This window comes from Elephantulus edwardii, unplaced genomic scaffold (assembly GCF_000299155.1).
Source record: "Elephantulus edwardii isolate Elephantulus edwardi_28Jun2011 unplaced genomic scaffold, EleEdw1.0 scaffold00022, whole genome shotgun sequence".
Taxonomy (NCBI): Eukaryota; Metazoa; Chordata; class Mammalia; order Macroscelidea; family Macroscelididae; genus Elephantulus; species Elephantulus edwardii.
This window is the reverse complement of record NW_006399772.1, coordinates 25809157-25836137: the sequence shown is the minus strand read 5'-3', so window position 1 is coordinate 25836137 and position 26981 is coordinate 25809157. Positions and strand designations below refer to the sequence as shown.

General features: G+C 40.3%; 1 protein-coding gene across 1 annotated transcript in view; it reads right to left on the bottom strand.

The window, feature by feature from the left end:
- Positions 1 to 6044: 6044 nt before the first annotated feature.
- The window catches only part of ING3 (inhibitor of growth family, member 3), a 36160-nt gene continuing 15223 nt past the window's right edge, over positions 6045 to 26981 (bottom strand). Inside the window, exons 5-12 of the mRNA XM_006882671.1 lie at positions 16693 to 16789; positions 14028 to 14099; positions 13176 to 13295; positions 12729 to 12886; positions 11964 to 12157; positions 11554 to 11746; positions 8816 to 8854; positions 6045 to 6975 (exon numbers count right to left, since the gene is read on the bottom strand). Coding sequence (XP_006882733.1) covers positions 6859 to 6975; positions 8816 to 8854; positions 11554 to 11746; positions 11964 to 12157; positions 12729 to 12886; positions 13176 to 13295; positions 14028 to 14099; positions 16693 to 16789 — 990 coding nt within the window. The 3' untranslated portion in view covers positions 6045 to 6858. The remainder of the gene's footprint in view (positions 6976 to 8815; positions 8855 to 11553; positions 11747 to 11963; positions 12158 to 12728; positions 12887 to 13175; positions 13296 to 14027; positions 14100 to 16692; positions 16790 to 26981) is intronic.

Here is a 26981-nt window from a genome sequence, read left to right as displayed (position 1 = left end):
ATTCCGATTACCCCAGTCACTGAATCAATCCATCTCATAGAGGATCTTCCCCTCCTGCGCCGTCCCTCCACCCTCCCAAGCATGATGTACACCCAAAGTATGTCAGATGAAGCCCCAGAATCCTTGCCTCCAAGGAGTAGCTTGGTTTAACCCTCTCTAGGATGAATATGTTTGTTTTCTTGGCAGTCCATGGTACATTCAGTACTCTTCTCCAGACCACAGCTCAAAGGCATCAATTCTCCTTCTGTTCTCCCTAGTCATTGTCCAACTCTCTGATGCATAACAAGTGATTGCAAAGACCAGGGCCTGTATTGGGGGGCACCTTAGTCTCCAGAGAGACACCGTTGCTCTTGAGTACTTTAGAGAGGTCCCTAACAGCAAACTTTCCCATCGCACTATGTTTTTTTTTATTTCCTGGTTGCTGGTGCCAAGAGTGTTGACCGTGGAGCCAAGCAAACTGAAGCTGTGAACAATCTCAATCTCTTCGCCATCCATCCTGATGCTACCAACTGGTCCAGTGGTGAGAATCTTTGTCTTCTTGACATTAAGCTTCAGTCCATACTGAAGGCTGCAGTACTTGAAGACCCTCTGCAGCAAGTGCACGAGGTCCTTCTCAGTTTCAGCAAGCAGGGTGGTGTCATCTGCAGAACACAGATTGTTGACAGATCTTCCACCAATCCTGATGCCACAATTCTTCTCATAGAGCTCAACCTCCCGAATAATCTGCTCTGCATACAGGTTGAAAAGGTATGGAGACAGGACACATCCCTGGGGTTATATTTAGGCAGCATTTATCTGGGAGGTTGGGTTGAGAGACTTTCCCAAATCCTAACATATTAAAGTTGGAGGAAGGAGAACAGCCTCCCCTGGTTCCACAAAATACACATCTTTTTCATTTGGATTTTAGTGCTGGGTAGCAGGAGAGGCTGCATTCAGGTAATTATTTTGTTAAATAGTTCTTTTATATTTTTTTTTCAAGCTAAAGGAATAAAGAGACATTGCAGAAAGTTTTCATATTGGATCACAGGAAGAGATCTGTAAAATATATTTCAATGTTTCACCGGCAATAATTTGCCTCTCTGAGGCTCAGCTTTCTCAGAAAATAGGGGTTCAGTCATCCCTGGTTAATCTCCAAGGCCACCTGAGGCTCCCTAGTGCTATTTATGCTTTCAGTGATAATGCAGGTTGACAAGGATTTCCTCTCTGTGACAACTTGGTAGAGAAGCAAGTGTTCAGGTCCTGGGTTTTCTTAGTTTCCTGATCAGGACAGCCTTTCTCTTTTAGATGCAATCTTAACCATGGATGATGTAACATCCAGCTGTAGCTGCTCATGGTGGGCCAAAAGAGTAAGTCCTGAGGCGCTGCCTTGCTGACATGACAGCAGTACCTGAGTATTCACCTTCTGTACTTATGATACTCAATTTTCTGCAGTTATCTTCAATTTTGTGATTAGATGTAATTATCCAGGGCACTGTAAATCCTAACAAATACGATGTTAATGGGGCAGGATGACTGACCATCGTGGTGAGGCAGGATGCAATCTACAGGGTAAATACAGTCTCTCTTTTGAGATACAGAAAGATTGTACAACCAACATGCCCCTCAACAACCTTCTTTGGAAATTTTACCCACCCTCTTGCCAGCTTCTACCATTTCTTACTTAATACTCACTCCGGAACACTCCGCCAAGTTCTCAACACAGGGTGGCATGCTAAATCTCCACTGTGCAGAAACACTGTGGGCAGATGTAGTTGAAAGATGTTAATGATCCGATTCCAACGCATTGTAATTGTGCGTAAGACGGATTGAAGCGTTGCCTGATCTTGCACAATCCTCACAAGCCTCCACTGGGCTTACACTCACTGTCCTACTGTGCCCATCTAACCAGTTAAGGGCCTTCCACTCCTTTATCTTCCGTCTTTCCAAGGACTGTTGTTGTATGCTGTCGATTCAGAACCGACTCTCAGCTGACCGTCCCAAGGGGTTTTCAGAGTCAGTAAATCACACAGGAGATTGGCAATTCTTATCCTGTGGAGCAGTTGGTAGATTGAATCCACGTGCCTTTGAGATTCAGTGCAGCCCTTAGCACTAGTGCCTCCTAATAACATGCTCGAAGTAGGTAAGATGTAGGCTCACCAGCCTTGCCCATAAGGAGCACTCTAGCTGCAGGCCTTCCAAGAGTAAGGAAAAAAACCTATGAAGAACTCACTAAATGAGTAACACATGCAGGGTAGGGGAACTACTGCAACAAACAAAATCTCAGCACTTTGATAACAGACTCATGCAGGGTAACAAGTATCAATGATTTGATACAGCAAAGATTTCTCACTTTTCTCATACTTTCCAGTTTTAACGCAAACATTTGGTATCCAGGATCCTTCCATATACACCTTTGTTGTTGTTAGCTGCTGCTGCACAAGTTCTAGATAGCCTGGTCCTTATGATCTGCTGAAGTTTTCTCTGGCTAACCCCAAAGCCAGTGATTAAAACCCACCAGCTGCTCAGTGGGAGATAGATGGGCAATCTCCTATCTGATTCACAGCCTCTGATAACTCACTGGAGGGTCAGCTGAGCCCCCTCTGCATTAGTTCTGACTCCAGTGCACATAAATCACAATTGCCAGGCTTCCCAGTCTTGGTCTTGAAGTGCTGCTGAAATCTGTTCAGCATCGTCAACATACAAATGGGAGTAACCGCATGAGAGATAGCCGGTATGGGTACCTCGAGAGTGGATTGTTTGCAGAGCTTCTTTTATGAGACAAGCTTTTTTTTCTTCTTTTGTTTTTAGAGACAATCTTTGCACTACATAACATCGCTTGGCTCACATCTTATGGCCAGATGGGCTCTGCTAACTGAGATTGTAAATTTCAACTTACGTGGATGGACAATCAATACCCATGCAAGCAACAGTCAAGAAATCAGTATGTGTTGCATTGGATAATCATTGTAAAGGTCTTCTTAAAGTGCTAAAGAGCAAGGATGTTAGTTAAAAGACGAAGGTGCACTAATCCAAGCCATGGTATTTTTCAATTGCTTGATCTGGTTGGTGATAGTTGGACAATGTGTAAGAAAAACTGAAGAACCTGTCAATTGTGCAGTGTACTGAATAGCCCACAGAGTGCGACAAAAACAAACAGGCACAAAGACGGGGAAACGTCGCCTCACATCCTTTGAGCATGTTTTCAGGAGGTGCTAGTCCTTGGAAAAGGATTATCAAGTTGTGGGAGGCAGAGATTGGTGGAAGCCCTTCAATGCGATGGATTGGCACAGTTGTAGAAACGGGCTCGAGCTGGGCAGAGGTCGCGATGATGGTAGGGCAAGGATCAGATTTGTTGTTCCAAAGGTTACTATGAGTCATAGCTGACAGACCTAACAAAAATAACTGACCTGCCTAGGACACAGAAATAAGGTTTGATAAACATACCACATCCCAATGACAACTAAGGTGAGAAATAAAATGCCAGAGAGAGCATTTGGGAGGCACCGACAGAAGCTTCAATAGTCTCTTCCCTGGACTCTGGCCCCCTGAAGAGTCATGACAGTTTCTCTGCAGCAAAGCCAAATCACGGATATTACAATCCTAGGTCAATAGCAACAGGCCAGATTTTGGCAATTTACAGCTTTTACTAAAATAAGGGTATCTTTTAAAAGTTTGCCTAATAAAACTTTATAGTGTCAAAAGTTGAAAACAGCTCACCTGAAATGTAGCATGTTAAGCAATTTCTATGTTATAGACTAGTCTCAGGTCTATTCTGCTTTATAATCTCAGTAAGAAAAGTATTGCTTCATTACAATGTTCACATAATCTGTTAACTACAGTTGTGCAGGGACTCCAACTGCCATGAAGAACACCTCCACAGAAGCGTCAATGCTCTTCATGACTAGAAGCTTGTCTGCAACAGTTCAGCCTCCTTCCCTGACAGACATTACACAAACCTACCACATTTCCCACCCAACACAGTCTGTGATGATCTTCCCTGAATGCACACGGCTCTTGGACAGTCTCTTCTGCTTCGAAATCCTTCCCCACTTTATCTGCCATCAGGACTTATTTCAAATGCTATTTCATGTGCTAGGTCTGCCTGATTACTGCAGAGTAAAACATGTGTCACGTTCCTAGAGTACTCTGCATATCCACTGTAGGATGAACCACAGGGTAGCAATTATTTAACAGCTCAGTCTTCCCCACATCTAAAACCAACACACACACACACACACACACACACACACACACACATCCTTCATCTGCATATTTCAACATTTAGGTGCTCCACATCTGTAAAATTAGAAAAATTTTAAGAATACTTGTTCTTTAAAAGAGAACTGTGTAAAAAGCATTATAATGTTGACAGCATCAGAGAATTTTAACTTCTGATAGCCCACATTTACTAAGCATTTATCTAAGATTGAAGTAATGTATGAATGAGATCTAGATAGATGATTATTTCTGATGTCTAAAGACAAAGTGCATTTAACATAAAAGCTGGACATTAAAAAACTTAATACATGGAATCTGCTTTAAAAAGAAAAAAAAAGATCAGCTGCCTTTGGAAAGAATGATTGTATGTTTATCAAACACTCAGCATCATTTAGGCATTTAATTAAGCCATTTATTGCTTTAAATGTGTCACCACGAACATATTAGTACACACTCCGCAGCAGTTAAGGCCTCAATTTTCACCACCTAGAAATCGTGAACCCACATTTGGATTTATTGTGCCACCAATTATTACATGAGTTTTGTACAACAGAGATTTCAGATGTGTATTTTATAAATACTGAAAATACTCATTATACCTCTTGGTGTAAAGGTAGTAAAGAACACTAATAGATGGTCACATATTTGGGGGATGAGGTAGCTCCATATTTGGCCCATCATTTATACCTCAGATAGTAACAAGTCCCACATAAACACTAAGTAATCTCACAAAAATTTTGATTTACTCCTTAATACACACTTCAGAAAACAGTCACTGTTTGGAGTGGTTTGGTGAAAAGTGGAATTCACATACTGAAAGGGGCTTTGCAGCAGCTCAAACAGGGATGTTCTCGATTCACACAGGGAACTTTCTCTTCAAATCAGACTATACATAAGGCTTTTTCCTTGAGCCAGTTACTATGAAATTTGAAAAGACTTAGCAGAAGATATAAAGGATATAATTTAGCATCTCCAAGCAACATGCTAACTGGATACTACCTCCTCTATTCTTTAAAGTGTATCAAATCTCTGAAAATACTGAGCATCATGGGTCCCCACCAATGAACCTAACTTAGCCTTCTAGCTAACAGTGATAAAATCAGATGGCAGCAGCCTCAAAGCCGGAGAGACTTTGGAAACCCCTTACCTTAATCTGCACCCTTGTGGGTGGTATTGCATAGATTTTACACTGTATTCTCAATAAATTCTAAGAGGCTCATAAGTGGTCTTAAAGCAGAAAACTGACGGATCCATACGATGCATAAAAAAGATGATGTAATAAACATTTAACCAGCTTTAAGGACTTTCCACCAAGCAGAACCTGCTATTACACCTTAATTAAATCTCCACTAAATGTATAAATTAAATAGCACCTATAGATTTAACACCTCAGCAGTACTGTCTAGACATTCTGCAGCTTAATATGGCCCAGACTGACCCAAATTTAAACAAGCTCTTATACCAATATGTGGTAGAATTTTTTTTTAAAAAGCTGAATTTTAAGTTTTAATTCAGGGGGTTCTTACTTAAATTCATCATACTGCTTAACGTCAAAGAATCTAAAGCAAGTATTTTCATTTTATCTGCTGTACTTAGGCTTCTTCCAAGTTCTATAGACTTTGAAAGAAAAGCCAGAGAGTGCATTCTAGAAAAATACATTTGCATTAAAATTGTCCTTCCCTTATTTTAACACCCCAAATTCTAAATATCATTATTAATGAAGTCACAGATTACTCCTCCTTCTGGCTACTCTAGTCTCTTTCCTATTTTTTTCAAATCTCAAAACTTGACAGTTGATAATTAACTAAGAAATTTTCATTATTAAACATGTAAAGTATAAATACAAGTAATTTTTTAAAAACTTTATTTTAACACCTAATACAATTCCAATTTTAAGGATTACTCGCACAAAAAAATAAACACATTTGGTATAAAAATGTCTCACTTTTAACAGCCTCTGCCCTTCCCTCCGACCCCCTCCCACCCTCGTGAACTGCACTCAACTTGGATGCAGAAACATAGAAAGACTAATGGCACAGATACGTTGTTCCCTACAGGAGTTTCTGTTTATGGACCTAAGTATCTGGAGGACGCCAGCCCACTTTATGACAGGAACCCTTGTCTTCAGCCCGCTGAATTTAGTTTCACAAAGAAACAAAGCTTATTATAAAGGTGTTTTAAAAACCATTATCGTAAAGTCTCTTGAAAGAAGCACTGACTTGTTTTTGTTTTTGCAACCATTTATGGACAGGGTTACATAACAGCTCTGGAGTACAGTACATGCAGCAGAATATACCTGTGGAGTATAAAATACTTTTCTTAAAATCTTCATCGTTGGAATTCTTTGAAGTCTAAATTATATAGAATGCCCATTACTTTGAGAAAATGGTTGAGGAGTACAAATGCCTGCAGATGTTGGCCACTGAAATAATCCAAGGCTAACTGGAATAATATTCAGAGCACACCAGGAGTGCATAAATAATTTACTTACATTATTAAAATACAATCCATAAAGTTTCTAGTTCAAGATCTTTTAGGATTGTCTATATAAATCCTTTAAGCGGTTGCTGGGAAACTGAGTTTCTTCCTTCCCTTTTCTTCTGTCTTAAAGTCCTATATAAAATGTCAAGCTGGAGGCTTTTCCGGGTGGAATGACCGCCCTCATTTGTGTCGACTGCCCCTCCTCTTCATGGCAGCTGTGCACTGTGGACAGTACCATTTGCCTTTTGGTGCTTCCGTCAATCCGACACATCCATAATGGAACCATTCTATAGGGCACTACAAGGCAAAAAGCACACACACAAAGGTTGTCAGTGCTGCTGCAGGTTGGAGAGGACATGAAAACATGCTCAATAGGCTAAAGAGTTCAGTTACTAACGGGGTCCTGGAACCAGGACTTTTCAATACAGATTATGTAAGAGGCCCATCTGAGGAAGCCACAGAGCTGAGGAAATGGAGCAGAGAAATCTTAAGCATCTCTGAAAACCAGAGATTATGCAACTGATTCCTAATAACTGAAATTCATTAAATTTTCACTAACTGGAAGAGTAAGCGGCTGCTTTCAAGGACAAAAAGAAGTGAAATAGGACTCTGGATAAAAAGAGTTTAAACATTTCTGTTCATAGTCTTTATTCACTCCCTAAAAAAACTGAAATAGAAATAGTTGTAATTAAAGATATAAAGGGAAGCCTGGGATCCCTTTCTGGCTGTACGGATTCCTACAGACAAAGAGACAAAAAGTATTGTTCCTGCGGTTCTACATTCCATAGAGAAGCTCTCTCAGAAACACTCAAATGGGAACAAAACCTGGGTGAGTGACAAAAATTGTCACTCTAGTTCACTGAGTGCCCTTGAGAGGCAGTTTACAGTTATGTTCTTGAGACGGCTGGGTGACGGCTGTTTAGCAATAACTGCAAGCAGCCCCTCAATGATGCTAGAGAGTGACATGGAAAGAGGTGTCTCTTGCACCTACAGGGACCCACTGTTAGCCCCCTCTCAGGGCAGCAAAGGTGCAGATTTTCAATGCAAACCACACCTCGTCAAGCTTCAGGCTACTTTAACAAAACTGTTACGTTTTTGCCTTAATCTTAATGTTCTGATGTTACAGATTACTAGAAGTCAGGGTTATGCTATTAAGAATCAAAAGGGGCAAGCTTGTAGGAAACAAGGTGTCAAAATTAGGAGTCTGTATTCAGTGAAATTAGCTTCCTAAAACAAGGATAGATAATGTTCAGACCTTCAAAAGATGAGAGAATTTACTTTATTCCATATAATAAATAAATAAACAAAGAAAACAGCAGCATTTGTCCAGGGATAAAAAGAAGAGAAGTGGTGACAGGACAGAAGGATTAGCGGGGATGTGAATCACAGAGGGGAAGCTGGAAGAATGCAATTACTGTGTGGGTACTGTAATTAGTTTATATTATAAAATGTAGATGAATGAATAAGAAACCAATTTTCTCTGTAAACTTTCATTCAAATAACTATGTAAGAACAAAATACAATGATAAATAAGGGGGGGGAGATTCTTGGCATCTAATTGTTAAAAATCTCTAAGTAATATAAGCTTCTTTTTTAAAAATAATTAAGAACACTCTCCTTTAAGTTTCTTTTACCATCAAGGTGTGGTTCCTCTTTTGCTGACCACAGTTAAGGAGTCCAACAGGGAACACTACACGAATGGGGGAACAATATCTCAACCCTAGAGCCTCCACATTCCTATCCTTCACACTTCAATATCACACATGCCAAGGGTGAACTGTGTTAGAGTCCCAATCTTGAGTAACAAACTATATTCTTGCAAGGACAATATTCTTTAGCACAGAAGAACGGGAGTATTTGAAACTTTATACATACAACATTTGGGAGCTGTAATTGTCACATAAAACTAATTTTAAAAAGTGACTGGAAATAAGAGGCATCACTCAATTTTGGAAAAGAACATTCTAGCATTTATTAAAATAACCTGATTGAATACTTCTGGCTGTCAATAGTGTGTTCCCAAACTAATACAAAGGAAACCTGTTCTCTTAGACCAGGAGACACTAAAAAATAATAATATAGTAAGAATAATAATTTCATTTATTTCATTCCTGAACAGCAAATTTTTAATACTTACATCTTGATTATCGCATCCCACCATCTCACCATAGGACACCTAGTTAAAAGAAAGTGAGTTTTTACAATGGGTATTTAACAAACATCTAACTCTAAAGCTGGTTAGATTATTCAAGGTGTTCATAATACAGTTAGAGTTAGGTGGTTTAGTGGTAGCAGCGGCGCTGCCATCCCAAAGCCCTTGTGGTTCGAAATTATCAGCTACTCCATGAGAGAAAGATGCAAATTTCTCCTACGTGATTCAACTGCTTCTCAAAAACCACCGCTGGGCCAGCTATGAATCGACTCTGACCCAACAGAACACAACAGCTGCCACTTTGCAGGAGGAAGAAGTGACATGACAGGAGCTGCCCATAAAGGTTTCAGCCCTGGGTGCCTGGTGGGCAGTCCTGAAGGAGTGGACTCCAGGGCAACAGGCTGGCTACTCTGAATCTATCTGATATTCACTGAGAACCGGGATCAACAGTTTTCTAACAATGACCAGGCGGGAGGGAGAGGGAGGAAACTACACAGAAAGCACCTGCCCTTTCAAAGTCTGAAACAATTTGCTCTACAAACACCTGGACCCAGGAACGTATATATATATATATGGGGCTTCGTAAAACTGGTTAGCTTAATTTTTGTTTTGTTTTTTAAAATTTTAAGCTACTTTTTCAGTTATTACTTCCAAGTTTTTGCTTCCTGGATCCCATTAGTTTATTTTTATTTTTGCAGTACCTCACACGGTAATACCTGTATTTATTATCCATATTATGTGTTTTGGGTTTCTTTGCTATTCAGTATGAGCACTTTATAGCATAATTTTCTATTTCATTAATTCACTGAAGATCTTAATATGAAACCACGTTGTCCCCTGGAGGTAAGCATATTGAGACTCCATCTCACATATTCTGGGCATGTATCCAAGAGGGACCAGTTTTGGAGAAGGGTATCATGCTTGGAGGGACTGAGAAACAGTGGAGGAGAGGAAGACTCTAGATGAGATGGACTGACACAGTAACTGGGGTAATGAGGGTAGATGTGTCAGTGACCGTCTGGCTCAAGATAGAGCAGGGTTCAGAATTATTATGCATAGGGTCAGTATGAGTCATAGTTGACTCGACAGTACACAGCATAACTACAAACACACTGCTGTCAAGTAGTTTCTGACGTACAGTAACCTGCTGAGTTCAAGTTGCTGACTTCAATTACTCACTCAAGTGCTCAATCACTATACCACCGGGGTCCCTAAGCTGTTGATCCACTGCATGTCTCCAGGCAGGTGACCTGCTTTTGGATTCTGGGCACGAGTAAGACAGTCTCTATTCAGTCCCAGGCACAACTTTTCTGAGCATCAGTATTTTGGGTGCGCTCATGTTTTCTCTTGCTCTACAGACACATCGATTATCACCTAGTTTTTCTGCACTACAGAAGCAAATGTGATTTTATTCCTTTGCAAGGAACCTACTTTTATAATTAGGATGTTTGTGTTAACATTTAAAAATACCAATATTTTTATTTAATCTTTTATGCTAAAAAGATGTTTGTTACGTGAAAATAAAATAGCAAACTGCTTGTCTGAGGGTTGTTATTTTTTAAATCTAGACTGGCAATTCACATTTAAAATATAATGAATTGTTGATTAAAAACTTAAATATGGGGGGGGGAAATTCAAAGAATTATCAAGTAGATAAACCTGTATCAAAATTGGAAGGAAGTAAGAGACATTTATTAGCAGGAAGGAGGAAAAGAAGATAAAGCCTTTCGAAGCATGTAATTTATGACAGACTCTATGAAAAGATTTTAAAAAAGACAATGATAGCTATAAAAATGGAAAACCTTCAAACATAAGGAAAAAGACAACTTTAACCAAGAAAAAGTTTTATCATATAAATCACAAAAACAACAGACAACTTCTTACTACTAATATGAACTAGCATATGTTCCAAAGGTGGTACATGATTCAATTTGAAGAGAAGAAAATTCAAATTTATACATACAGAGGTTAGCAAGATGGGCATACTTAGAAATTTTTGGTATTAAAGTTCTAGAATATATTTTTGCAGTCTGTGGCAAATATTTATAAATATTATTCCTAAAGGGTTACCCTAGGAGATTACACTGTGGAACAGATTATGTTTTAAAAATATCTATCACTGTATTATTCACAATTTTAAGTAACTCAAAACCACTAAAGCATCCGATTGCTATATACTGATTAAGCTATGGCCCACCTATGTGAAACATTTTTTATAAGTGACTAAAGAAAAACCTTGCGCAGTAAAATGATTTAGTGTAAAAGGTTACAAAAAAGCACCTACTATGATTCTGTCAGACTTGTGGGGGGGAGTTGTGTGGGGGGCGTATGCACATGACATACATTAGTTGTGCTGTTGTGTACCATCAAGTAAGAACCGACTCATAACAGACCCTCCAGAGTGTTTTCTGAGGTAGTAAATCACATGAAAGGAGACTGACCACTTTCTCCCGTGGAGTGGCTGGCGGATTTTTACAACAAAATATTGAATTACACCTTGTATCTGAAGTCTGATACTACACTTACATTTATTTTCATACTCTTTGTACTGCCAACAAACAACATTGCTATAAGAAGGGAAAGAAAGACATTTCCACCTCCAAAAAAAAAAAAGTGCCAAGCTATTTTAAATAGAGTCAAGTCAGTGCTTCCAAAATAAAAGCTCCTCTTTTTTTCTAGTTCTATGCAGACTACGCTTCTATGCATAAGGACCAAACTGGTACCTGATTGCAAATGCAATAGCGTGGCTCATTCGGGTCATAAGTCCAATCGACCTGACTGTTTGAATCTGATTCTGGTACAACTGTTGTCTGCTGGGAGATTTCCTGAACTGTCGTAGACGATGATGAACACGAGGATAACGAGGAAGAGGAGGAGGAGGAGGAGGACTGCTGGCTTGAAGACTTGTTGTTATTTCTGGAAAGAGAGCAGTAGTTTTTATAAGCTTATCATTCAGAAGTTATCAAAGAGTAACAGTTAAACAATGTGAGATCGTAAACAAAAGTTCTAAACCATAATGCTGACCCTGTCCTGTCCCCCTGTAGCCAATCACTGAGTATACGGAAGCTGGCGGAGAAGCTAAGCGCCTGAGCTGTCAGGAAAGGTGCACAGCTACTGTATGGAAGACGCTTACTTGCTCTTCCTGCCGCTCCGAGAGTCGGCCGCCGACGAGCTGGCGTTCTGTGTTAACGTGGTCATGAGCGCTGAAGAGGACGAGTAGCCCGTCGTTTCTCTGGGCATTGAGAATTCTTTTCCCAGCTGAAAGTCATTATTCTTGAATGCTTCATAACTGGCTTTCAAACTTGATGTTCTTCGTCCCTCTTTCATCTTAAACAGACATCACTGACTGTTACTATGCAGAGATATATTTTCCTTTTCAAGTCTTTCAAGTTACATTATTATCCTGGGCTACACAGTATTCACTTCTCTTGTTTCTCTGTCTCACTGTTATTGTTGTAAGTGAAGCTATTTACACAAAGATTTAAAATCAACTTTTACACAGTTATGAAGTAATCATGGATTGGATTAACATTTTATTTGGAAAACATAGAAACTGTACAGATGTGAACAATGTCAGGTTAAAGTCTGAGGCTAAACACAAGGCCTGGAAGTGGCCACCAGATCAGGGGCTGGGACGTCCTTGTGTCAGGGTGGCAGCCTAACCTGGGCAGCCCTTGTAGAAAGGGATCTGTGGAAGACGAAGCCAGTCTATTTTCATAATCAATCAAGCACTTCCTGCATATTCACTCTGGGAGGTCAATTGTCCTATCAGAAGGCTTGTTACTATTTTAAAAAATGACACTACACAATGGAAGAAGTTTCGGTACAGTCACACTGAGCTGTTTCCATTAGGATGTGCCAATGACGCAGACAAAAAATTGGACCTGTCCCACAGTACCTGAGCCGTAGCTTGAACGGCCTGGGCTGCTGCCATGGTAATTGCCCCGGCGCCAGTTCCTGACGATAATGAGCCCATGTTATAGGATGCCGGGGGCTGGGAGGAATTCACGTTGTAAGCATTATTGGAAGAGGTTGTGGAATTATTATTCCGACATCCTATATAGAAGGGAAGAAAAGATAAAAATGGCCGGAGAGAACACAGTATCAGTAACTTTAAAATAACAGTAATTCCCAGCACAAATACAGTCATTAGATTTTATGTCACTGTAGATTGAGCTGACTGAATAATGCACCAATTTTTTTTCTTCTTTAGAGACTTTATAGATAGGGAGAAATCAGATACATAAACTAACTGTCTGACTCATTAACCCTGCCTCCTTCCATTCTCCCTTATTATAATACAAGCCAAAAAAGTAAAGAATTATCTTCTGGAGAACAAAATTACCAAGTGTATTTTCTTTAGAGGCGTCGGATGTAAGAGTAGACAGAAGAGCTTCAGATTTAAACTTCTTTTCAGGGATGTGATCCGTTGTCGTATGGTGAGACGTTGGATTGTATTTCCTCTCTGCATAGAAATAAAGAATTGACGTGTTTTGAAACTTCAGGGAGCTACGGAGAAGACACGTACCTCTATCCAGTGATAAACCATCAGCAATGCCCAGGGTTCCTCACGCAACACAGAACCAACCACACATTAACTCGGCAGAAAGCCCAGTCAGCAGTACTCAGATGTATGAAGGGGACTTCTCAGGCACTTAGCAGCAAGGTACAGAATACGGCTAATGAGCAACACAATTTCAGGTGTAACACGAAGGGAATCTTGCTTTAAAAACATAATTCGTAATAGTTTCCAAACAACTGAACTATTGATTTGTTTAAAAAGAAAAAAAAGCATTTGATCTACTGACTGGTCAAAAAATGCACGCCAGCCATCTAGCCTAACCATTCATTTAACTGCTAACTCACTAACCATTTGAGACCTTCCTGTATGCCTCACAGAGTGCTAATCAACGAGGAAAAGGAGCAAGGGCCTCTCACACAACAGTTTATCCTCAAGCTTGTTTGTGCTGTAGATAGAAATATACATTCTTCCTCTACCAGTTTGAGGGAAAATGCTCAAATATTCATTTCCCACATCACAATCATCTGTCAGTATTAGGGTGAAAACCTACAAGGGAAGGAAGGGGAGGAGAGCTATTCTGCAAGAGATTATGTAGAATTAAAGAAGATATATATGTAACATAATGCGTTTCAACTCAAATTATTTAACATTTTAGCTGCATTGAACCAAACTTACTTTCCACAGGAGTGTGTGAATGAGCGTGGTGATTATTCACGGGCTGTGAAGGAGTATCTAATTCCAAAGATCCTAAAAATAGAGAAGCACAGAGACACAGCACCATTAAAAGTCACTGCAGACTCCACATGCCCACCAGTCAAGTCCAGGCCCTACATCCCATCCCAGCAGAGGGCCACAGCAGTTCTAAGGAATATACCTGGAGCCCCATCTTAGCCAGACATGCGAGTAGCTCAGGACTGCCAATTTCACCTTGAGCTACTCTATCTCTAAACAATAAAGGATCCACTTCCCAGCATTCACCTTCAGGACGGAAAGGGTTTAGACATGCTAATTCACCACAGTGGGTGCCATATAAATGGACGAAAAGGTATTACTGCCCGACAACTAATAACTGCTCAAGAACACAACCTACTTTTACTGAATTGAAAGAAAGCCTTTTAATGGGAGATCCTAAAGTTTGGGGTCATAACTGCATGAAATACAATTCTTTGATTATTAAAATAATATACGATCATGAAGACTTAGGGATTTTCTCTGTGACAAGTAGGGAACGGAATCTCTAACCACCAAATTTTAATATCATTTCAAAGATATTTTCTGGGTTTATCTTTGATCCTTTCAGATGAAATGATGGCAGAAAACAGGGCGATGCAGCCTTTGTAACATGATCCAGTTTAGTTTCCTGTCTGTGTCCTTGTCAGGATGTTTTACTGATTGTCCTGCAGTATTGAGTAGGCATGGATTACAGTTAATCACAGCTAGCTTCAGCATTTAAAAAAAAAAAATCACAAGAATGATAGATTATTTTATCCGATGTGAAAGTATTAGCTCTAGAGTTCCATCAGGGGAAAAAGAAATACCACAAAGAGGTTACTATGTAAATTGATGGATCTACTCTGGAGCACAAAGGAGGCAATTGCAGCTCCTGAGGAATTCCTGACTGGACTCCTCTCCAGCTGACAGCTAGTGGGGACAAAGCAAGGTGCGTAACCTAATGCCCAAAAGAAACTTTCCTCTCTCTCTGGAACATGAGCATCTTCTTGCTGTTGAAATACACCGAGAGGAGAGATTTAAGCCCTAATTTAATTCTCGTAGAAACGGGCTGTAATTAAATTCTCATAGAAACAGGCTGTAATAGTTGTTACAGCTGATATTCAGTGAGCATCTACTCTGCGCTTAGCCCTACTCTAATCTTTTTTGTATGAACTTCCATGGTGGGGTTAGAGAGGATGCTAAAGAAATAGAGTTAAAGAGACAGAACACACGGCTCTACTTTTGGGAAGTAAATTAAATCCAAAAAGTGATCCAGGTAAGCTATAGCAGGAGAGATGCCTAACTTTGCAAAGAAAAATGAAAATGCTTTCCTACTGATAGGGCAAAGTTTAGAAAGACTTCTCTGAAATGGCACTCTCTCTCTCTCTCTAACTATATTTACATATATGTGGGGTAGGGGCGGGAAGAGAGGCAGAGAAGGGCGTTCTCTTGGAGCACAACTGCACTGCTACCCCAAAGACGGCACCTTTCAAGGGTTCAAATCTACCACTGCCTCTGAGGGATGAAGGTGGACAATTTCCCCCCATGTAACTTAAAGCCTCTGAAAACTCACTGGAGGGTCAACTATGAGTTGGTTGCTACTTGAAGGCACACAGTTAATAAACGAGTAATAAATGAGGAGGAGGGCAGGAGGAAGAGGGATAGAGAGATCTCAGTATATAAACAAATATATAAAGATCAAGAGGGAGAAAGTGAGTGCAGATGAGAGAAACACTTGTCAACTGAGTAAAGAGCCCAGGCAGTTCTCAAAAAAGGAAAAAAAATAATGAGTTTTTTCAGTCACTTGCTAATGTATCTGAGAGGCAGTCAATGACTAAGGATGACAGAAAAAGAACGGGTGCCATCGTGTGTGGGAGAAGAGTGCTAAAAAGCCTGTGGATTGCCAAAAGAACAAACAGATATGTCTTGGAGAAGGTGCAACCAGAATGCTGCTTGGAGGCAAAGATGATGAAGCTTCATCTCGCATATTTTAGGTGTGTCGCTAGGAGAGGTTATTCCTTGACGAGGGACATCATGCTCAGGAAGGTGGAGGGATGGAGGAGGAAAGTGAGACCCTCCATCAGGTGGAATGACACAGTGACCGCAGCAAAGGGCTTGAGGGTGCTGGAGATTTGGGAAATGGCACAAGATAGGTCAGGGTTCCGATCAGTTGTTCATAGGGTCGCTGAGTCGGACTTGACTCAACAGCACCTAACAACGTGGGAAAGGAAGGCGCTCTTCCTCAAGGTTAGTGGATAAATAACAAACTCAAGTGCACCAACAGGCAGGGCTTAGCTGATACATCTGATGATGGATGAGTTTTCATCTTTTCCAAGCAGGTTATCCTGTTTCTAGTTGGGCCTATTTCTTTAAACTTTTGCTCTCACCATTCACTAGTCTATGTGGATATTTTCAAAAAAGGAACGATGTGCTTTTGTTTTTGTAAAGAGTATTCTCTGTCAGTTTCCCTATCCCAAACAGTTCCAACTATGGGGACCCCACTGGGCTGCCACCATGCTCCGGGGGACGGGCTCTGTAAAGCTGCTGTGGTACGCCGCACGTCTTCTCAGTGAGTCACCGAGGCACGTGTGCTCTGCAGTCTGCACGGAAAACTGTAAATCTTACTTACGCCTTTCTAGTATTTCTGTAATTCCAGCGTTATCAGCTTCCAGCTCCATTTTAAATTTGGCCAGCTCCTGATCCAGCTTTCTCAAGTGCCGATCTACCTGTTTCAAAGAAGATCAGAGATAACCACCACAGTTCGGGACACTGTTTAAGTGTCAGCTGGGAAGCGAATGTGATAATCACTACCCTATGGAAACAAGTCTAAGTGCCAGCTGACTGAAAACACCTAAACTGTTGTTTCTTTTAGTGAATCTGCTTGAGTAAATTAATTAAGCTATGGCTTAGGATTTTAATCTATGAAATGAATATAAGAGACTAAATTATCTCTCAAACCCTTTAATAAACTGAAAATTTTAAAAAACCCTCAAATCTCCAATTTGTCAGGTATGTTCTATACTCCATTTTGGGGGGAATGAGACTATGAAAGGAAGATGGTGCTTCTTATAATATGATTTTGTGCTTAATTCTGGTCTAATTTGTGGCTACATAATCAGACCATTCACAGTACCATTTAGAACCCCTAGTCTACAAAGAGGGTACTATATTGTCCACATGCATTTTTTAAAAATTAATTTTAATGAATGTTTACAGAGACTTAGGGTTTCTAGTCATCCATTGTTGCACTTACACATGCATTTTTTTAAGGTAGGAAAACAGATCATTATATAACAAACAAAAGGGGGTTTTAGCCAGAAAACTCTCTTAGCCAAAGAATTTGGCTAAAATGGTTTACTGTAATAGTATTGGCTCTGCCAAGGTGAGATTTTTCTTTTCTCCTTCACTTAGAAATCTGTTAGGCTTTCAGAAAGTGATTTGACTCCTCGAGCTAGTAAGAATGTCTTAGTACATTTTTAGCTTAATAGTAAACATATTCCTTGGGGTTTGTTTTTTTTTTCAAATTTTTAACTTGGAAGTAAAACAAAAACCACTAATCCCTTTAAAAATATTCATGCTATATTACTAACAACATCATTTTTCAAAGTTTAATAACCAATGGATCACTGTTATTGTTAGGAACAAGTTTCTAACAATATCAAACGTATTGCGTTATAAACATTTTAATTTGTAGACTTTTAGTGAAATAGTGTACCTAACATAAAAGGATAAGAATTAGCAAGAGTATTTGTATGCATTAGTTACCTATAAAGCAATGAAGACAATATGCTTAGGATTTCAGATGTCCTATCTTTCCAGGCCATTGTGCTAATTTTGTGAGGTAGGTTATTACTGTTTCCATTTTATAAAGGAAGAAACTAAGGTCCAGAAAATTTAAATAACACACCCAAAGTCACAGAGCACAATCATTTAACTTAACTTATCTGTAATAAATTGATCTTCATCATTTATATCAATCAACTATTTTTTAGGTCAGAGTTAACAAAATTCTAGTTGAAGACATGAGTACTGTAGCATTATCTTATTATTTTGTATTTGGTTGATATGAACAGCAATCACTGGGTGTTGGTCCTTGAAGCCCAGCATCTCCTCCTGTTCACAGTTTCTTTGCAGAGTCTTGGCAGAAGTTAGAATTAGAATACGTATTACTGACATTTGCTTCTATTCAAAGACTCTGCAGGCAACCCCTCATATTTTAACGGAACTTCACTGCAAAGTGTGAACACCGCCCTGAGTCACTCAGAGATTACTCGTTCACTGTCAAAATTTAATCTCAAGGGAAATCAGAAAAACAACACTCATATTTAAGTTTCAAGACCATTTCATGAAATCAAAACACTCCATCATCTTTCTTACCTGGAATGACTCTAGTAATAAATAGTTTCTATTACATGCTTGACACTGATTTAAATGGAAGATACTAAAAAATGGAAGAGAATCTCTGCCTTCATAGGAATTAGGATTTAGCTGATGGATCAGAATTTATGTGCTTGGAAATGTAAAAATACAGACCAAGACAAACAAATAAGCAAGAGTTTTAAAAAAAGTTCAGAAACAGCACAAAATGAAAAAAGTATGTCCCAAGGCTGTGGGAGACACAAAGGAGAAAGGAGTATATTAGACCGTGAAGGGAGGTTGCTATTCAAATAGATGGCATGGAGAAATAAACAACACAATCAGATGGAAAAACAAACAAAACGGACTTATATTCAATTGGACACAAAAATGTACAGTAATATAACGATGTACAGAGAAAGAAAAATAGCAAAAGTACTGTGTCCTGTCAGAAGTCTATTTAACACAGAGACAGAGAGAATGAGAATCTTAGCTGGCAGGAGGGGGCTAGATGAGATGAAGACACCACCATACACAACCCTCCAACTTACTTCACCTCTGCATGTAAGAAGATCATTTTGTTGTAATATTATTGATGGCACTTATTATACAGAAAAGTATAAAGCCGTAAGATAAATTTGAGAAGTGTTTCCTGAAGAAAATGGTGATGAAATTTCTCATCCTAAATCGTTCAAAAAAGTTAATGTAATCTAAAACTTAACACTTTAGAAAACTAAGTTCAGAACTGAAATCAACAACAGAAGAGCCTGAGCCCTACTGCGGCTGAACCTCCTAAGACAGTGTCCAGTTATTTCCGTACCTTGCTATGTAAAATGCATACTATAAACTTACTATCAGCAATTATTAGACAATGAAAAGTCTTTTTCTTAGATAAATAAGGCTATATAAATCAAAACCCTTAAGGGTTCTTAAATAGCATTCAAGTAGCCATACCAAGAGCAGAAGGGTCCACTATGAATGATGTCTATTTCCTTTACCTGTGGGATTTAGACGGAAAAAGCACCACAGAAAGAACTTAACGTCCCCTTCCCTTCCACGCACCCAAGCCCAGCAGACTGACTTGCAGTTCTGAAGATGGCACTCAGGCAATTCAGACGTCCCACTGAAGACAGGTTCTTAATGCAACAACCACCATACTACACAATCACTCATTTGTTCTGTAACCCTAAATGATAATTTCTTTATATTTAAAACTATCATTCTTTTCCTGGACTCTTTCAATACTAAGGAAATTCTACCAACATAACTTGTCAATGTGGTGGCACTGGGCTTCTCTCCAGGAGCTATGGTGGCCTGGTGGTAAGGAGTCAAGCTGAGAACCCAAAGGCAAGCAGGTTTCCCATTTTCATGGTTTGAAATGTATCCTTGAGAATCTCAGATGGAACAAAATATCCAAAGTCCAAATCCAAATCCACTGCCACCGAGTTAATTCAGACTCAGAGCAAAACACCACCTGGTTCTGAGCTGCACATCTTTTAAGGGAGGCGACCATCATCTTGTTCTCTCACAGCATTTGGTGGGATTCAAACCACTAACTTTTTGGTTGGCAGAGCAACATGTAGGGTGCTGCACCACCTGAACTAAATGTAGCTTTTAGAAAAGCTTCACCATGTCAAATGAGTAGAGGCCCTTTTGTGATGAGCACCAAATCGACCTGACAAAGGTTGATGATAATAAGAAACTGGGGGGGGGGGGGGGGAAGGTCCCTGCAAAAGTGACCGAGAAAGAAAGCCCCACAAAGTAGTTGGTTGCAGTTGTGTAGTTGTTAAGGACTATGGAAAAGAACCCCAGGCCAAAGATGTCATTGAAGAGTATTTCAAACGCGAGAAATGAAACCAATAAAAAAACTTGGTATATTGGGGGGGGGGGGGAATGGAAAACTTCACCATGTTGTACTACTTCCAAGTCCAATTCTAAGATAGAAAGTTAGTTTGCCCTTAAGAAGCCCTGCTGGCAGAGTGGATAAGCATTTGCCTGATCCCAAAGGGTTGGTGAACTTGAACCCCCAGCAGTTCCACAAGTGAAACACATGGCAGTCTGCTTCCACACAAGCGTATAGGAACGAATGGGGCAATTCTGCCCTGTTATGAACCAACCTGACTGCAGCTGGTTTTAGAATCAGCTTCCTCAGCCTGATCCCTCTCCCCTCACACCCTGGCATCCCTACTGCAAGACCTGCACCCATTAATATGCAAAACTGTTGCAAAGTAGATTCCTTCCTGCTGCCACTGTCAAAGAGAAACATGGAACTATAATTCTGTTAAGGACAGGAATGATGGCTTTCAATTGTTGCATTTGCAAGAGCTGGAGCAAGTCTGATGGTAGGACAGCAACTGTTCTGAATGCAGAACCAGCAGTCCGTGTGTGGAAGAAGTTGAAATCTCTGGCCGTTAGAGAGTACCTCACCTGTGCAAAGCCCTGGGAACACTAATTTGGGGAAGGAACAAGTACTATGGTGGCAGATTATTTCTAACGATAAAATCACGAAGATGACTTTCTACAGCCATAAATTACAAATGAGGAGAAAATTTAATCCAGCTTTAAAATGAACAAATAATTGAGGCTTCAGCACATGATAATGTTTAATCGTGTCTTTAAAAGACAATGAGAATAAGAGACAAATCAAAAGGTCACACTTACATACTACATTTCCTTAGGGTACCAGGTGAAGAACTTCAAATTTATGGGTAAAATGTGCGACAGAAATAGAATCATCTCAGGATGTGGAAAAATGTAAGTTCAAGGGTATGAAGCATTGAAAAGACTGCTAAAACCACTCAAACATTCACCAAGGGCTCAAATTTTATCAGAAGACCTATAAATCAGCTTTATTAGGTATTATAATAAAATACATCCTTATGACAATGACATCTGACTGACTAACACAAATAAGTGTTTAATGACTACTTATGAAGATCAGGATTCTAGAAGAAAAGCATTTCAACAGAAGAGATATTTTTTACTAATAGTCAAATTCTATAGCACCCAACCTTCACTTACCAACTACATTATTATCCAACATTTTACATTTAAGATGTTAAAAGAGTATCTAAAATTGAGGCAGCTGGCATGACTAAATGATGAACACTGGTCCAAATGGAACTTCCTTCTCCCTAAATTCCTGCTTCTGCTTTGAGAATACGTAGAACTCTTTCCAGCTCAACTGCCCACAAGTGAATCATGCTTACTTAAGGCTCTGGTTTGTTGTTGTTACATATCTTTGAGTTGATGACAACTCAGTGACCCCGTAAACAACAGCTCTGAACGCTGCCCTACCTTGAGCCAATCTCACTGTCACTGACACACTTGCTCCCACTGCCACTGTCACTATGTCAATAAATCTCAGCCAGGGTCCTCTCCGGCACTGACCTTCCAAGCACGATGTCCTTCTCCCAGGACTGGTCTCTCTTTACAACACGCCCAAAAGTACCTGGGACAGAGCCTCACAATCCTCACTTCCAAAGAGCAACCTGGTTTCACCCTCGACAGATCTGCTTGTTCTCCAGGCAGTCCATGGTCTGCCCAATATTCTTCTCCAGCACCACAACACGCTTCTAACAGCCACGGGGCGGAGGGTGTCATGGAGAAGAGGAAGGTGCTGGAGGTGAGCCACGGGACCACCAAATTTACCTTATGATTAAGTGGTTTTCACCTGCTCTTTTGGGTAAAATGCTTGTCTGTCAAATACTGAATTAAAGTTAAGCTTCTAAATTAAGACAGGCTAGGAAGAACTGGCCATACACTTCTAAATTAACAGGCCTTCAAAAACTCTGTGAAAGCTTAGATAAAAATACTTTCTTCCCAGAAAGAAAATCTGCAATTTATGACAAATTTGTAGCTAAACAAAAGGACATTCCAAAAACTGAATGACAAAAACATTCCCTGAAAAAAGATGTTTGGGTATGCCATTTACTTGCACATAAAGTCTGTAATGGAAAAGATACCAACTGACCCTGTAAAAGGCTGACCGGTGCGTAACCCCAAGTCCTTGTATAAACATTCAGCTCCTCTTTCAGATTCTCAAACAAATGCTTTTTTACCAAGTATGAGCTCTGCTTCAGCTATTGCAATCCAACAATACTATCATTTCTGTCCTAACATAATTCTATCTGTATTATACTTTCTGACAATGATCACAGCAAGAAATCTATTAGGCAGCTATTTTGCATATTAATGGGTGCAGATCTGGCGGGAGGGGTGCCCAGGGATTTGGTGAGAGTGAAACTGGTTGTGAGGGTTAAGACATGAGTCAACTTGGCTGAGTCTTGGTCCTCAGTGGTTCAGAAGTTAAGTAATGATGAAATCGGGCAGTTATGTAATGACGCATGTGCTCTACTGCAGTCATTCTCCATTCAGTGATCCAATGTCGTCATATTACATTTGCACCTAACAGCAACTGTCACATAACCACCTGATTTGGGAAGTTATCTCAGTCTATAAGTAAGTGTACAGTGACCACTAATTGTCCATTTGCTTTACAGAATGCTTACTTTCATTTCCCACAAAATTTTGTTTCCAGGTGTTAAGTCATTTGGGTTTTTTTCCCCCTTAATAAATGAGGTAATCTGTGCAGTACAGATCATAGAAATAAAAATTTGACCATTAATTTTGAAAGTAAAAAAAAGACAAATAATATAGTATCATGCTAAATGAAACAACACAAGGACACATCTAACACAACTCTGTCTACTAAATTTTAGTATCTATAAAAGTACAAGTTAACTTAAAACTGTCATAACACCATGTTACAAGGAAAGGGAGACACACAATCTCCTCAGAGGGTGTATTGCACCCCCTTGTTTGAACTCCTCACTGACCTCTTGCTGCTTTTACAACAGAAGCCTCACCCTCTTACTGATCAAGTCCCTGCATGGCCCTACCAACCAGCCTCCTTTCTCATCACTGAGGAATCCATGCACAGGCCTTTTTGGCTCATGAAGGCTCTTTACACCTTGGCCTTGGCACTCTATCTGCCAGAACTGTTTCTTTAAGCTCTCTGTACGGCTGGCTTTTCCTCATTTCCCAGTTGTCACTTCTCATGTCACCTCCTTGGCCGTCTTCATTCTGATGGTGCTCTTGATAACCACCTCTCCCAGTCATTCTCATACTCTTTCTGACACGTTTACTTTGTACAGCGCCATCTGAAAGGGTTCTTACTTAAAGGCTGGCCTGGTCACTGCCTGCACACCCACCACCATTCCTACACTCAAGGCTGGAGTTCTTTCAACCTGTACTCAACGAAGGAAAGTCCTAACATCCCCCGCCCCCAGAAAAGTGCACAAAGGGAAGCACCATTGCTTACAGGGCAACTGCTCTATGAATACAAAGGACTCTAGTTTAACTCGTTAGATTTTGCAGGAATCTAATATCTCTGTTTAATAACTACACAGACTTTCACCTGTAGTTGTTTACGCTGAATATTTTAGAGGGTATAACTGATTCACATTACTTTCAGTTTTTAGTTACTTCTCTGTTGAACAATTCTTCCCTTATGTTGGACAGCAATTACCTACAGCCTAGTAAAAGAAACTTCTTGTCCTCAAGCATAATCTGCTCCGATACCACAATACCACGGGACACTACAGCCGAATCAGGGAGAGCAGGAGTGTGACGAAGGTGGTAAAACACTGATGACAAGTTAGTATTTATTTATTCCTGACAAACAGAAGGAGCTTTTCATTTATCTGACTCATTACTAGTAAGTCAATTACAATGCATGGGGGGTCCTGCTCATTTTTCTCCCAAGAGCAAGTAGCGGGTGGATTTGAACCTCCTGACTAACAGCTGAACATGTAAAGCACTATGCCGCCAGAGCTCCTGTCATATAACTGTCATTAGGGGCCTGAGTCAATTCTGACTTATCGCAACCCTATGTATAGTGAAGCCGAACACTGTGACACTGATGAGTCAAATGTGAGAATGGTTACCCATGGTGGACAGTGTTTGGTGGCGCTCCCCTGTTAAAACAAGCTTGGAAGCAGGAGCGGCATCCACTTCCATAATAGCCTGCCTCTGGAAAACCTATGAACCTGGAGAGAGGACAAAAGTTATACAGGATGTGTCCGGGACTTTCGTTCATAGGATCGCTATGAGTGGCCTATGACTCACGGTACTTAACAACAAACTTCTCCATGTCCTGTGTCATCTCACCATCTCCCCTGTGCTTAGTTAACCCCACGGGTGAAGCTGCTGTCAATTCATCCTCTGGAGGGTCTTCCTACCCTTCACGGACCCTCCTTTCTGAGCAGGATGTACGGACTAAGGAATGCAGTGTGGTTTAAAATTGGGCATCATGGGTATGTCCCTTCCCCATATCTATTCAATCTGTATGCCGCACAAATCATTTGAAAAGCTAATCCACATGACGATGAAGGGGCTTCGGGACTGGAGGAAGACTCAACAGCAACGTGTGTTGTGCAGGTAATACAACCTTGCTTGCTGAAAGTGAAGAGAACTTGAAGTATATGCTTATTGTTGTTAATCGGTGCCATCAAGCTGAGTACAACTCGTAGCAACCCTATGAACAGATCTGAACCATATCCTTTCCTGTACCGTCCTCACCATCCCTGACACACGGAAGCCCACTGCTACAGCCACTGCATCAATACAACTCATTAAAGGTCTTCCTCTCTTTTACTGACCCTCCACCTTTCCAAGCAGGATGTCCTGTTACAAGGGATATCCCGTAGCCTCTCCTGGCAAGATGCCCAAAATAGGCAAGACAAAGTTTTATCATCCTTGCCTCTAGAAGCACTCTGGCTGAACTCTCCCCAGACAGACCTGTTTATCTCTGCAGTCCATGGGATATTCAGCATTCTTCTCCAACACCCCAACTCAAAGGCATCACTTCTTTTGTCATCCTTATTCACTGTTCAGCTCAAAGATGCAAGAGGAAGGGACTGAAAAGACCATGGCCTAAGTCAGGTGCACTTTAGTATTCAAACTGACATTACTGTCCCTCGGTTAATTTGGAGAGATCCTTACCAACAAACTTGTCCACTGTTTTAAGTCTCCTATCTCCTGACTGCTGGTGTCAAGGATAATGATTATGGATCCGAGTAAGAAAATCACTGAGAAATTTCAATCTTTTCTCCATTGCTCACATTGGTACAGTGTTGAGGATTTCTGTCTTCTTGACGTTGAGGTCCAATCCATATTGAAGGCTGTAGTCCTTGATCCTCTGCAGGAAATATCTGAAGTCCTCTTCACTTTCAGCAAGCAAAGCTGTGTCATCAACAAAGGCTGTGTCTTCCTCCAAACCTGAAGCCACACTTCTCTTCAGAGAGTCAAGCTTCAGGAATGACTTGCTCAGCATACAGAAGATCAAAAACTACAGTCTTTAGTATGTAGCAGTGAATCAGGAAAACAAAATCTTCACTTCTGGACGAATACGCAAGACCATGAGACATGGAGAAAAGTTTGAAGCTGTCAACAATTCTATCTTAATTGGATCCACCACCCAGGGCAGCAGCTGTCATGATATTTAAAAAAATGAGTTACACTGAGAAAATACGCTGTCAAGGACCTCTCCAAAGTGTTGCAAGGGTTTTAGCTTAAAAACTAAAGTGTGCCTGATCCAAGACAGAGTATTTGCAATTGCGTCAAATGCTTAGATGATGAATAAGGAAGACCAAAGAAGTGACTTTTAACTGTGGTGCCGGAAAGCAGTCCTGAATATGCCAAGGACTACCAAGAGAATAATGAAATCTGTCTTGGAGGAAGTGTCATCAGGACGCTCCTTAGAGGCAAGGGTGGTGGAACTTCTTACATACTTTGGGCATGTTGTCAGAGGGGGCCGGTCCTTGGAAAATGGCATCACGCTGAGAAAGGGAGAAGGTCAGAGAAAAGGAGGAAGGCCCTCAACGAGACTGACCGACATACTGTAACAATGGGCTTGAACATGGCAGAGATTATGATGATGGCACAGGACAAGGTTCATCTCTCCTGTCCAAAGGGTCAGTCTGAGTAGTGTTGAATGAATGCCACCTAACAAGAACATAATAAATAAACAGATGTAGCAGCAATAGGCAGATAGTCCAAAAACTGTAAATGTGGAAGGCAAAATGACAAAGTTTTTGGAAGCAACGGTTTAGATCATCTTGAGTTGTCTTTGTTCACCATACAACTCATCAGCTATGCTCAGCTCTGACAGTAAAAACAGAGGAAGCATCTAACCTACCTTGAGGGAACCAAGGACATTTAATAGTATTTAATGCTATAAAGGCAATAAAATAGAACCTTTCTAAGGATAACTTGACTGATGTTCCCTACTTTCAATTCTTTAAAGCTTAAACTTCAAGATTTGTTAGCCAACTGTCATGTTTTTTAAGGAAATTTCTTTTTTTTTTCCTTTTTTTTTAATTGGGAAAAACATATTGGGGGTACAAGGAGGTGAGGGTTGGGGGCAGAAGGGTGAGGATGGGCCAGGATACAGTTGCAGAGCTGCACAGTTTGGTCGGTGGGGGGAACAGGTGAAGGAAATAATGAGGGTCCACAGGGGACCAGATACTACAGAGGAATGACAAGCATTTTCCAATGGTA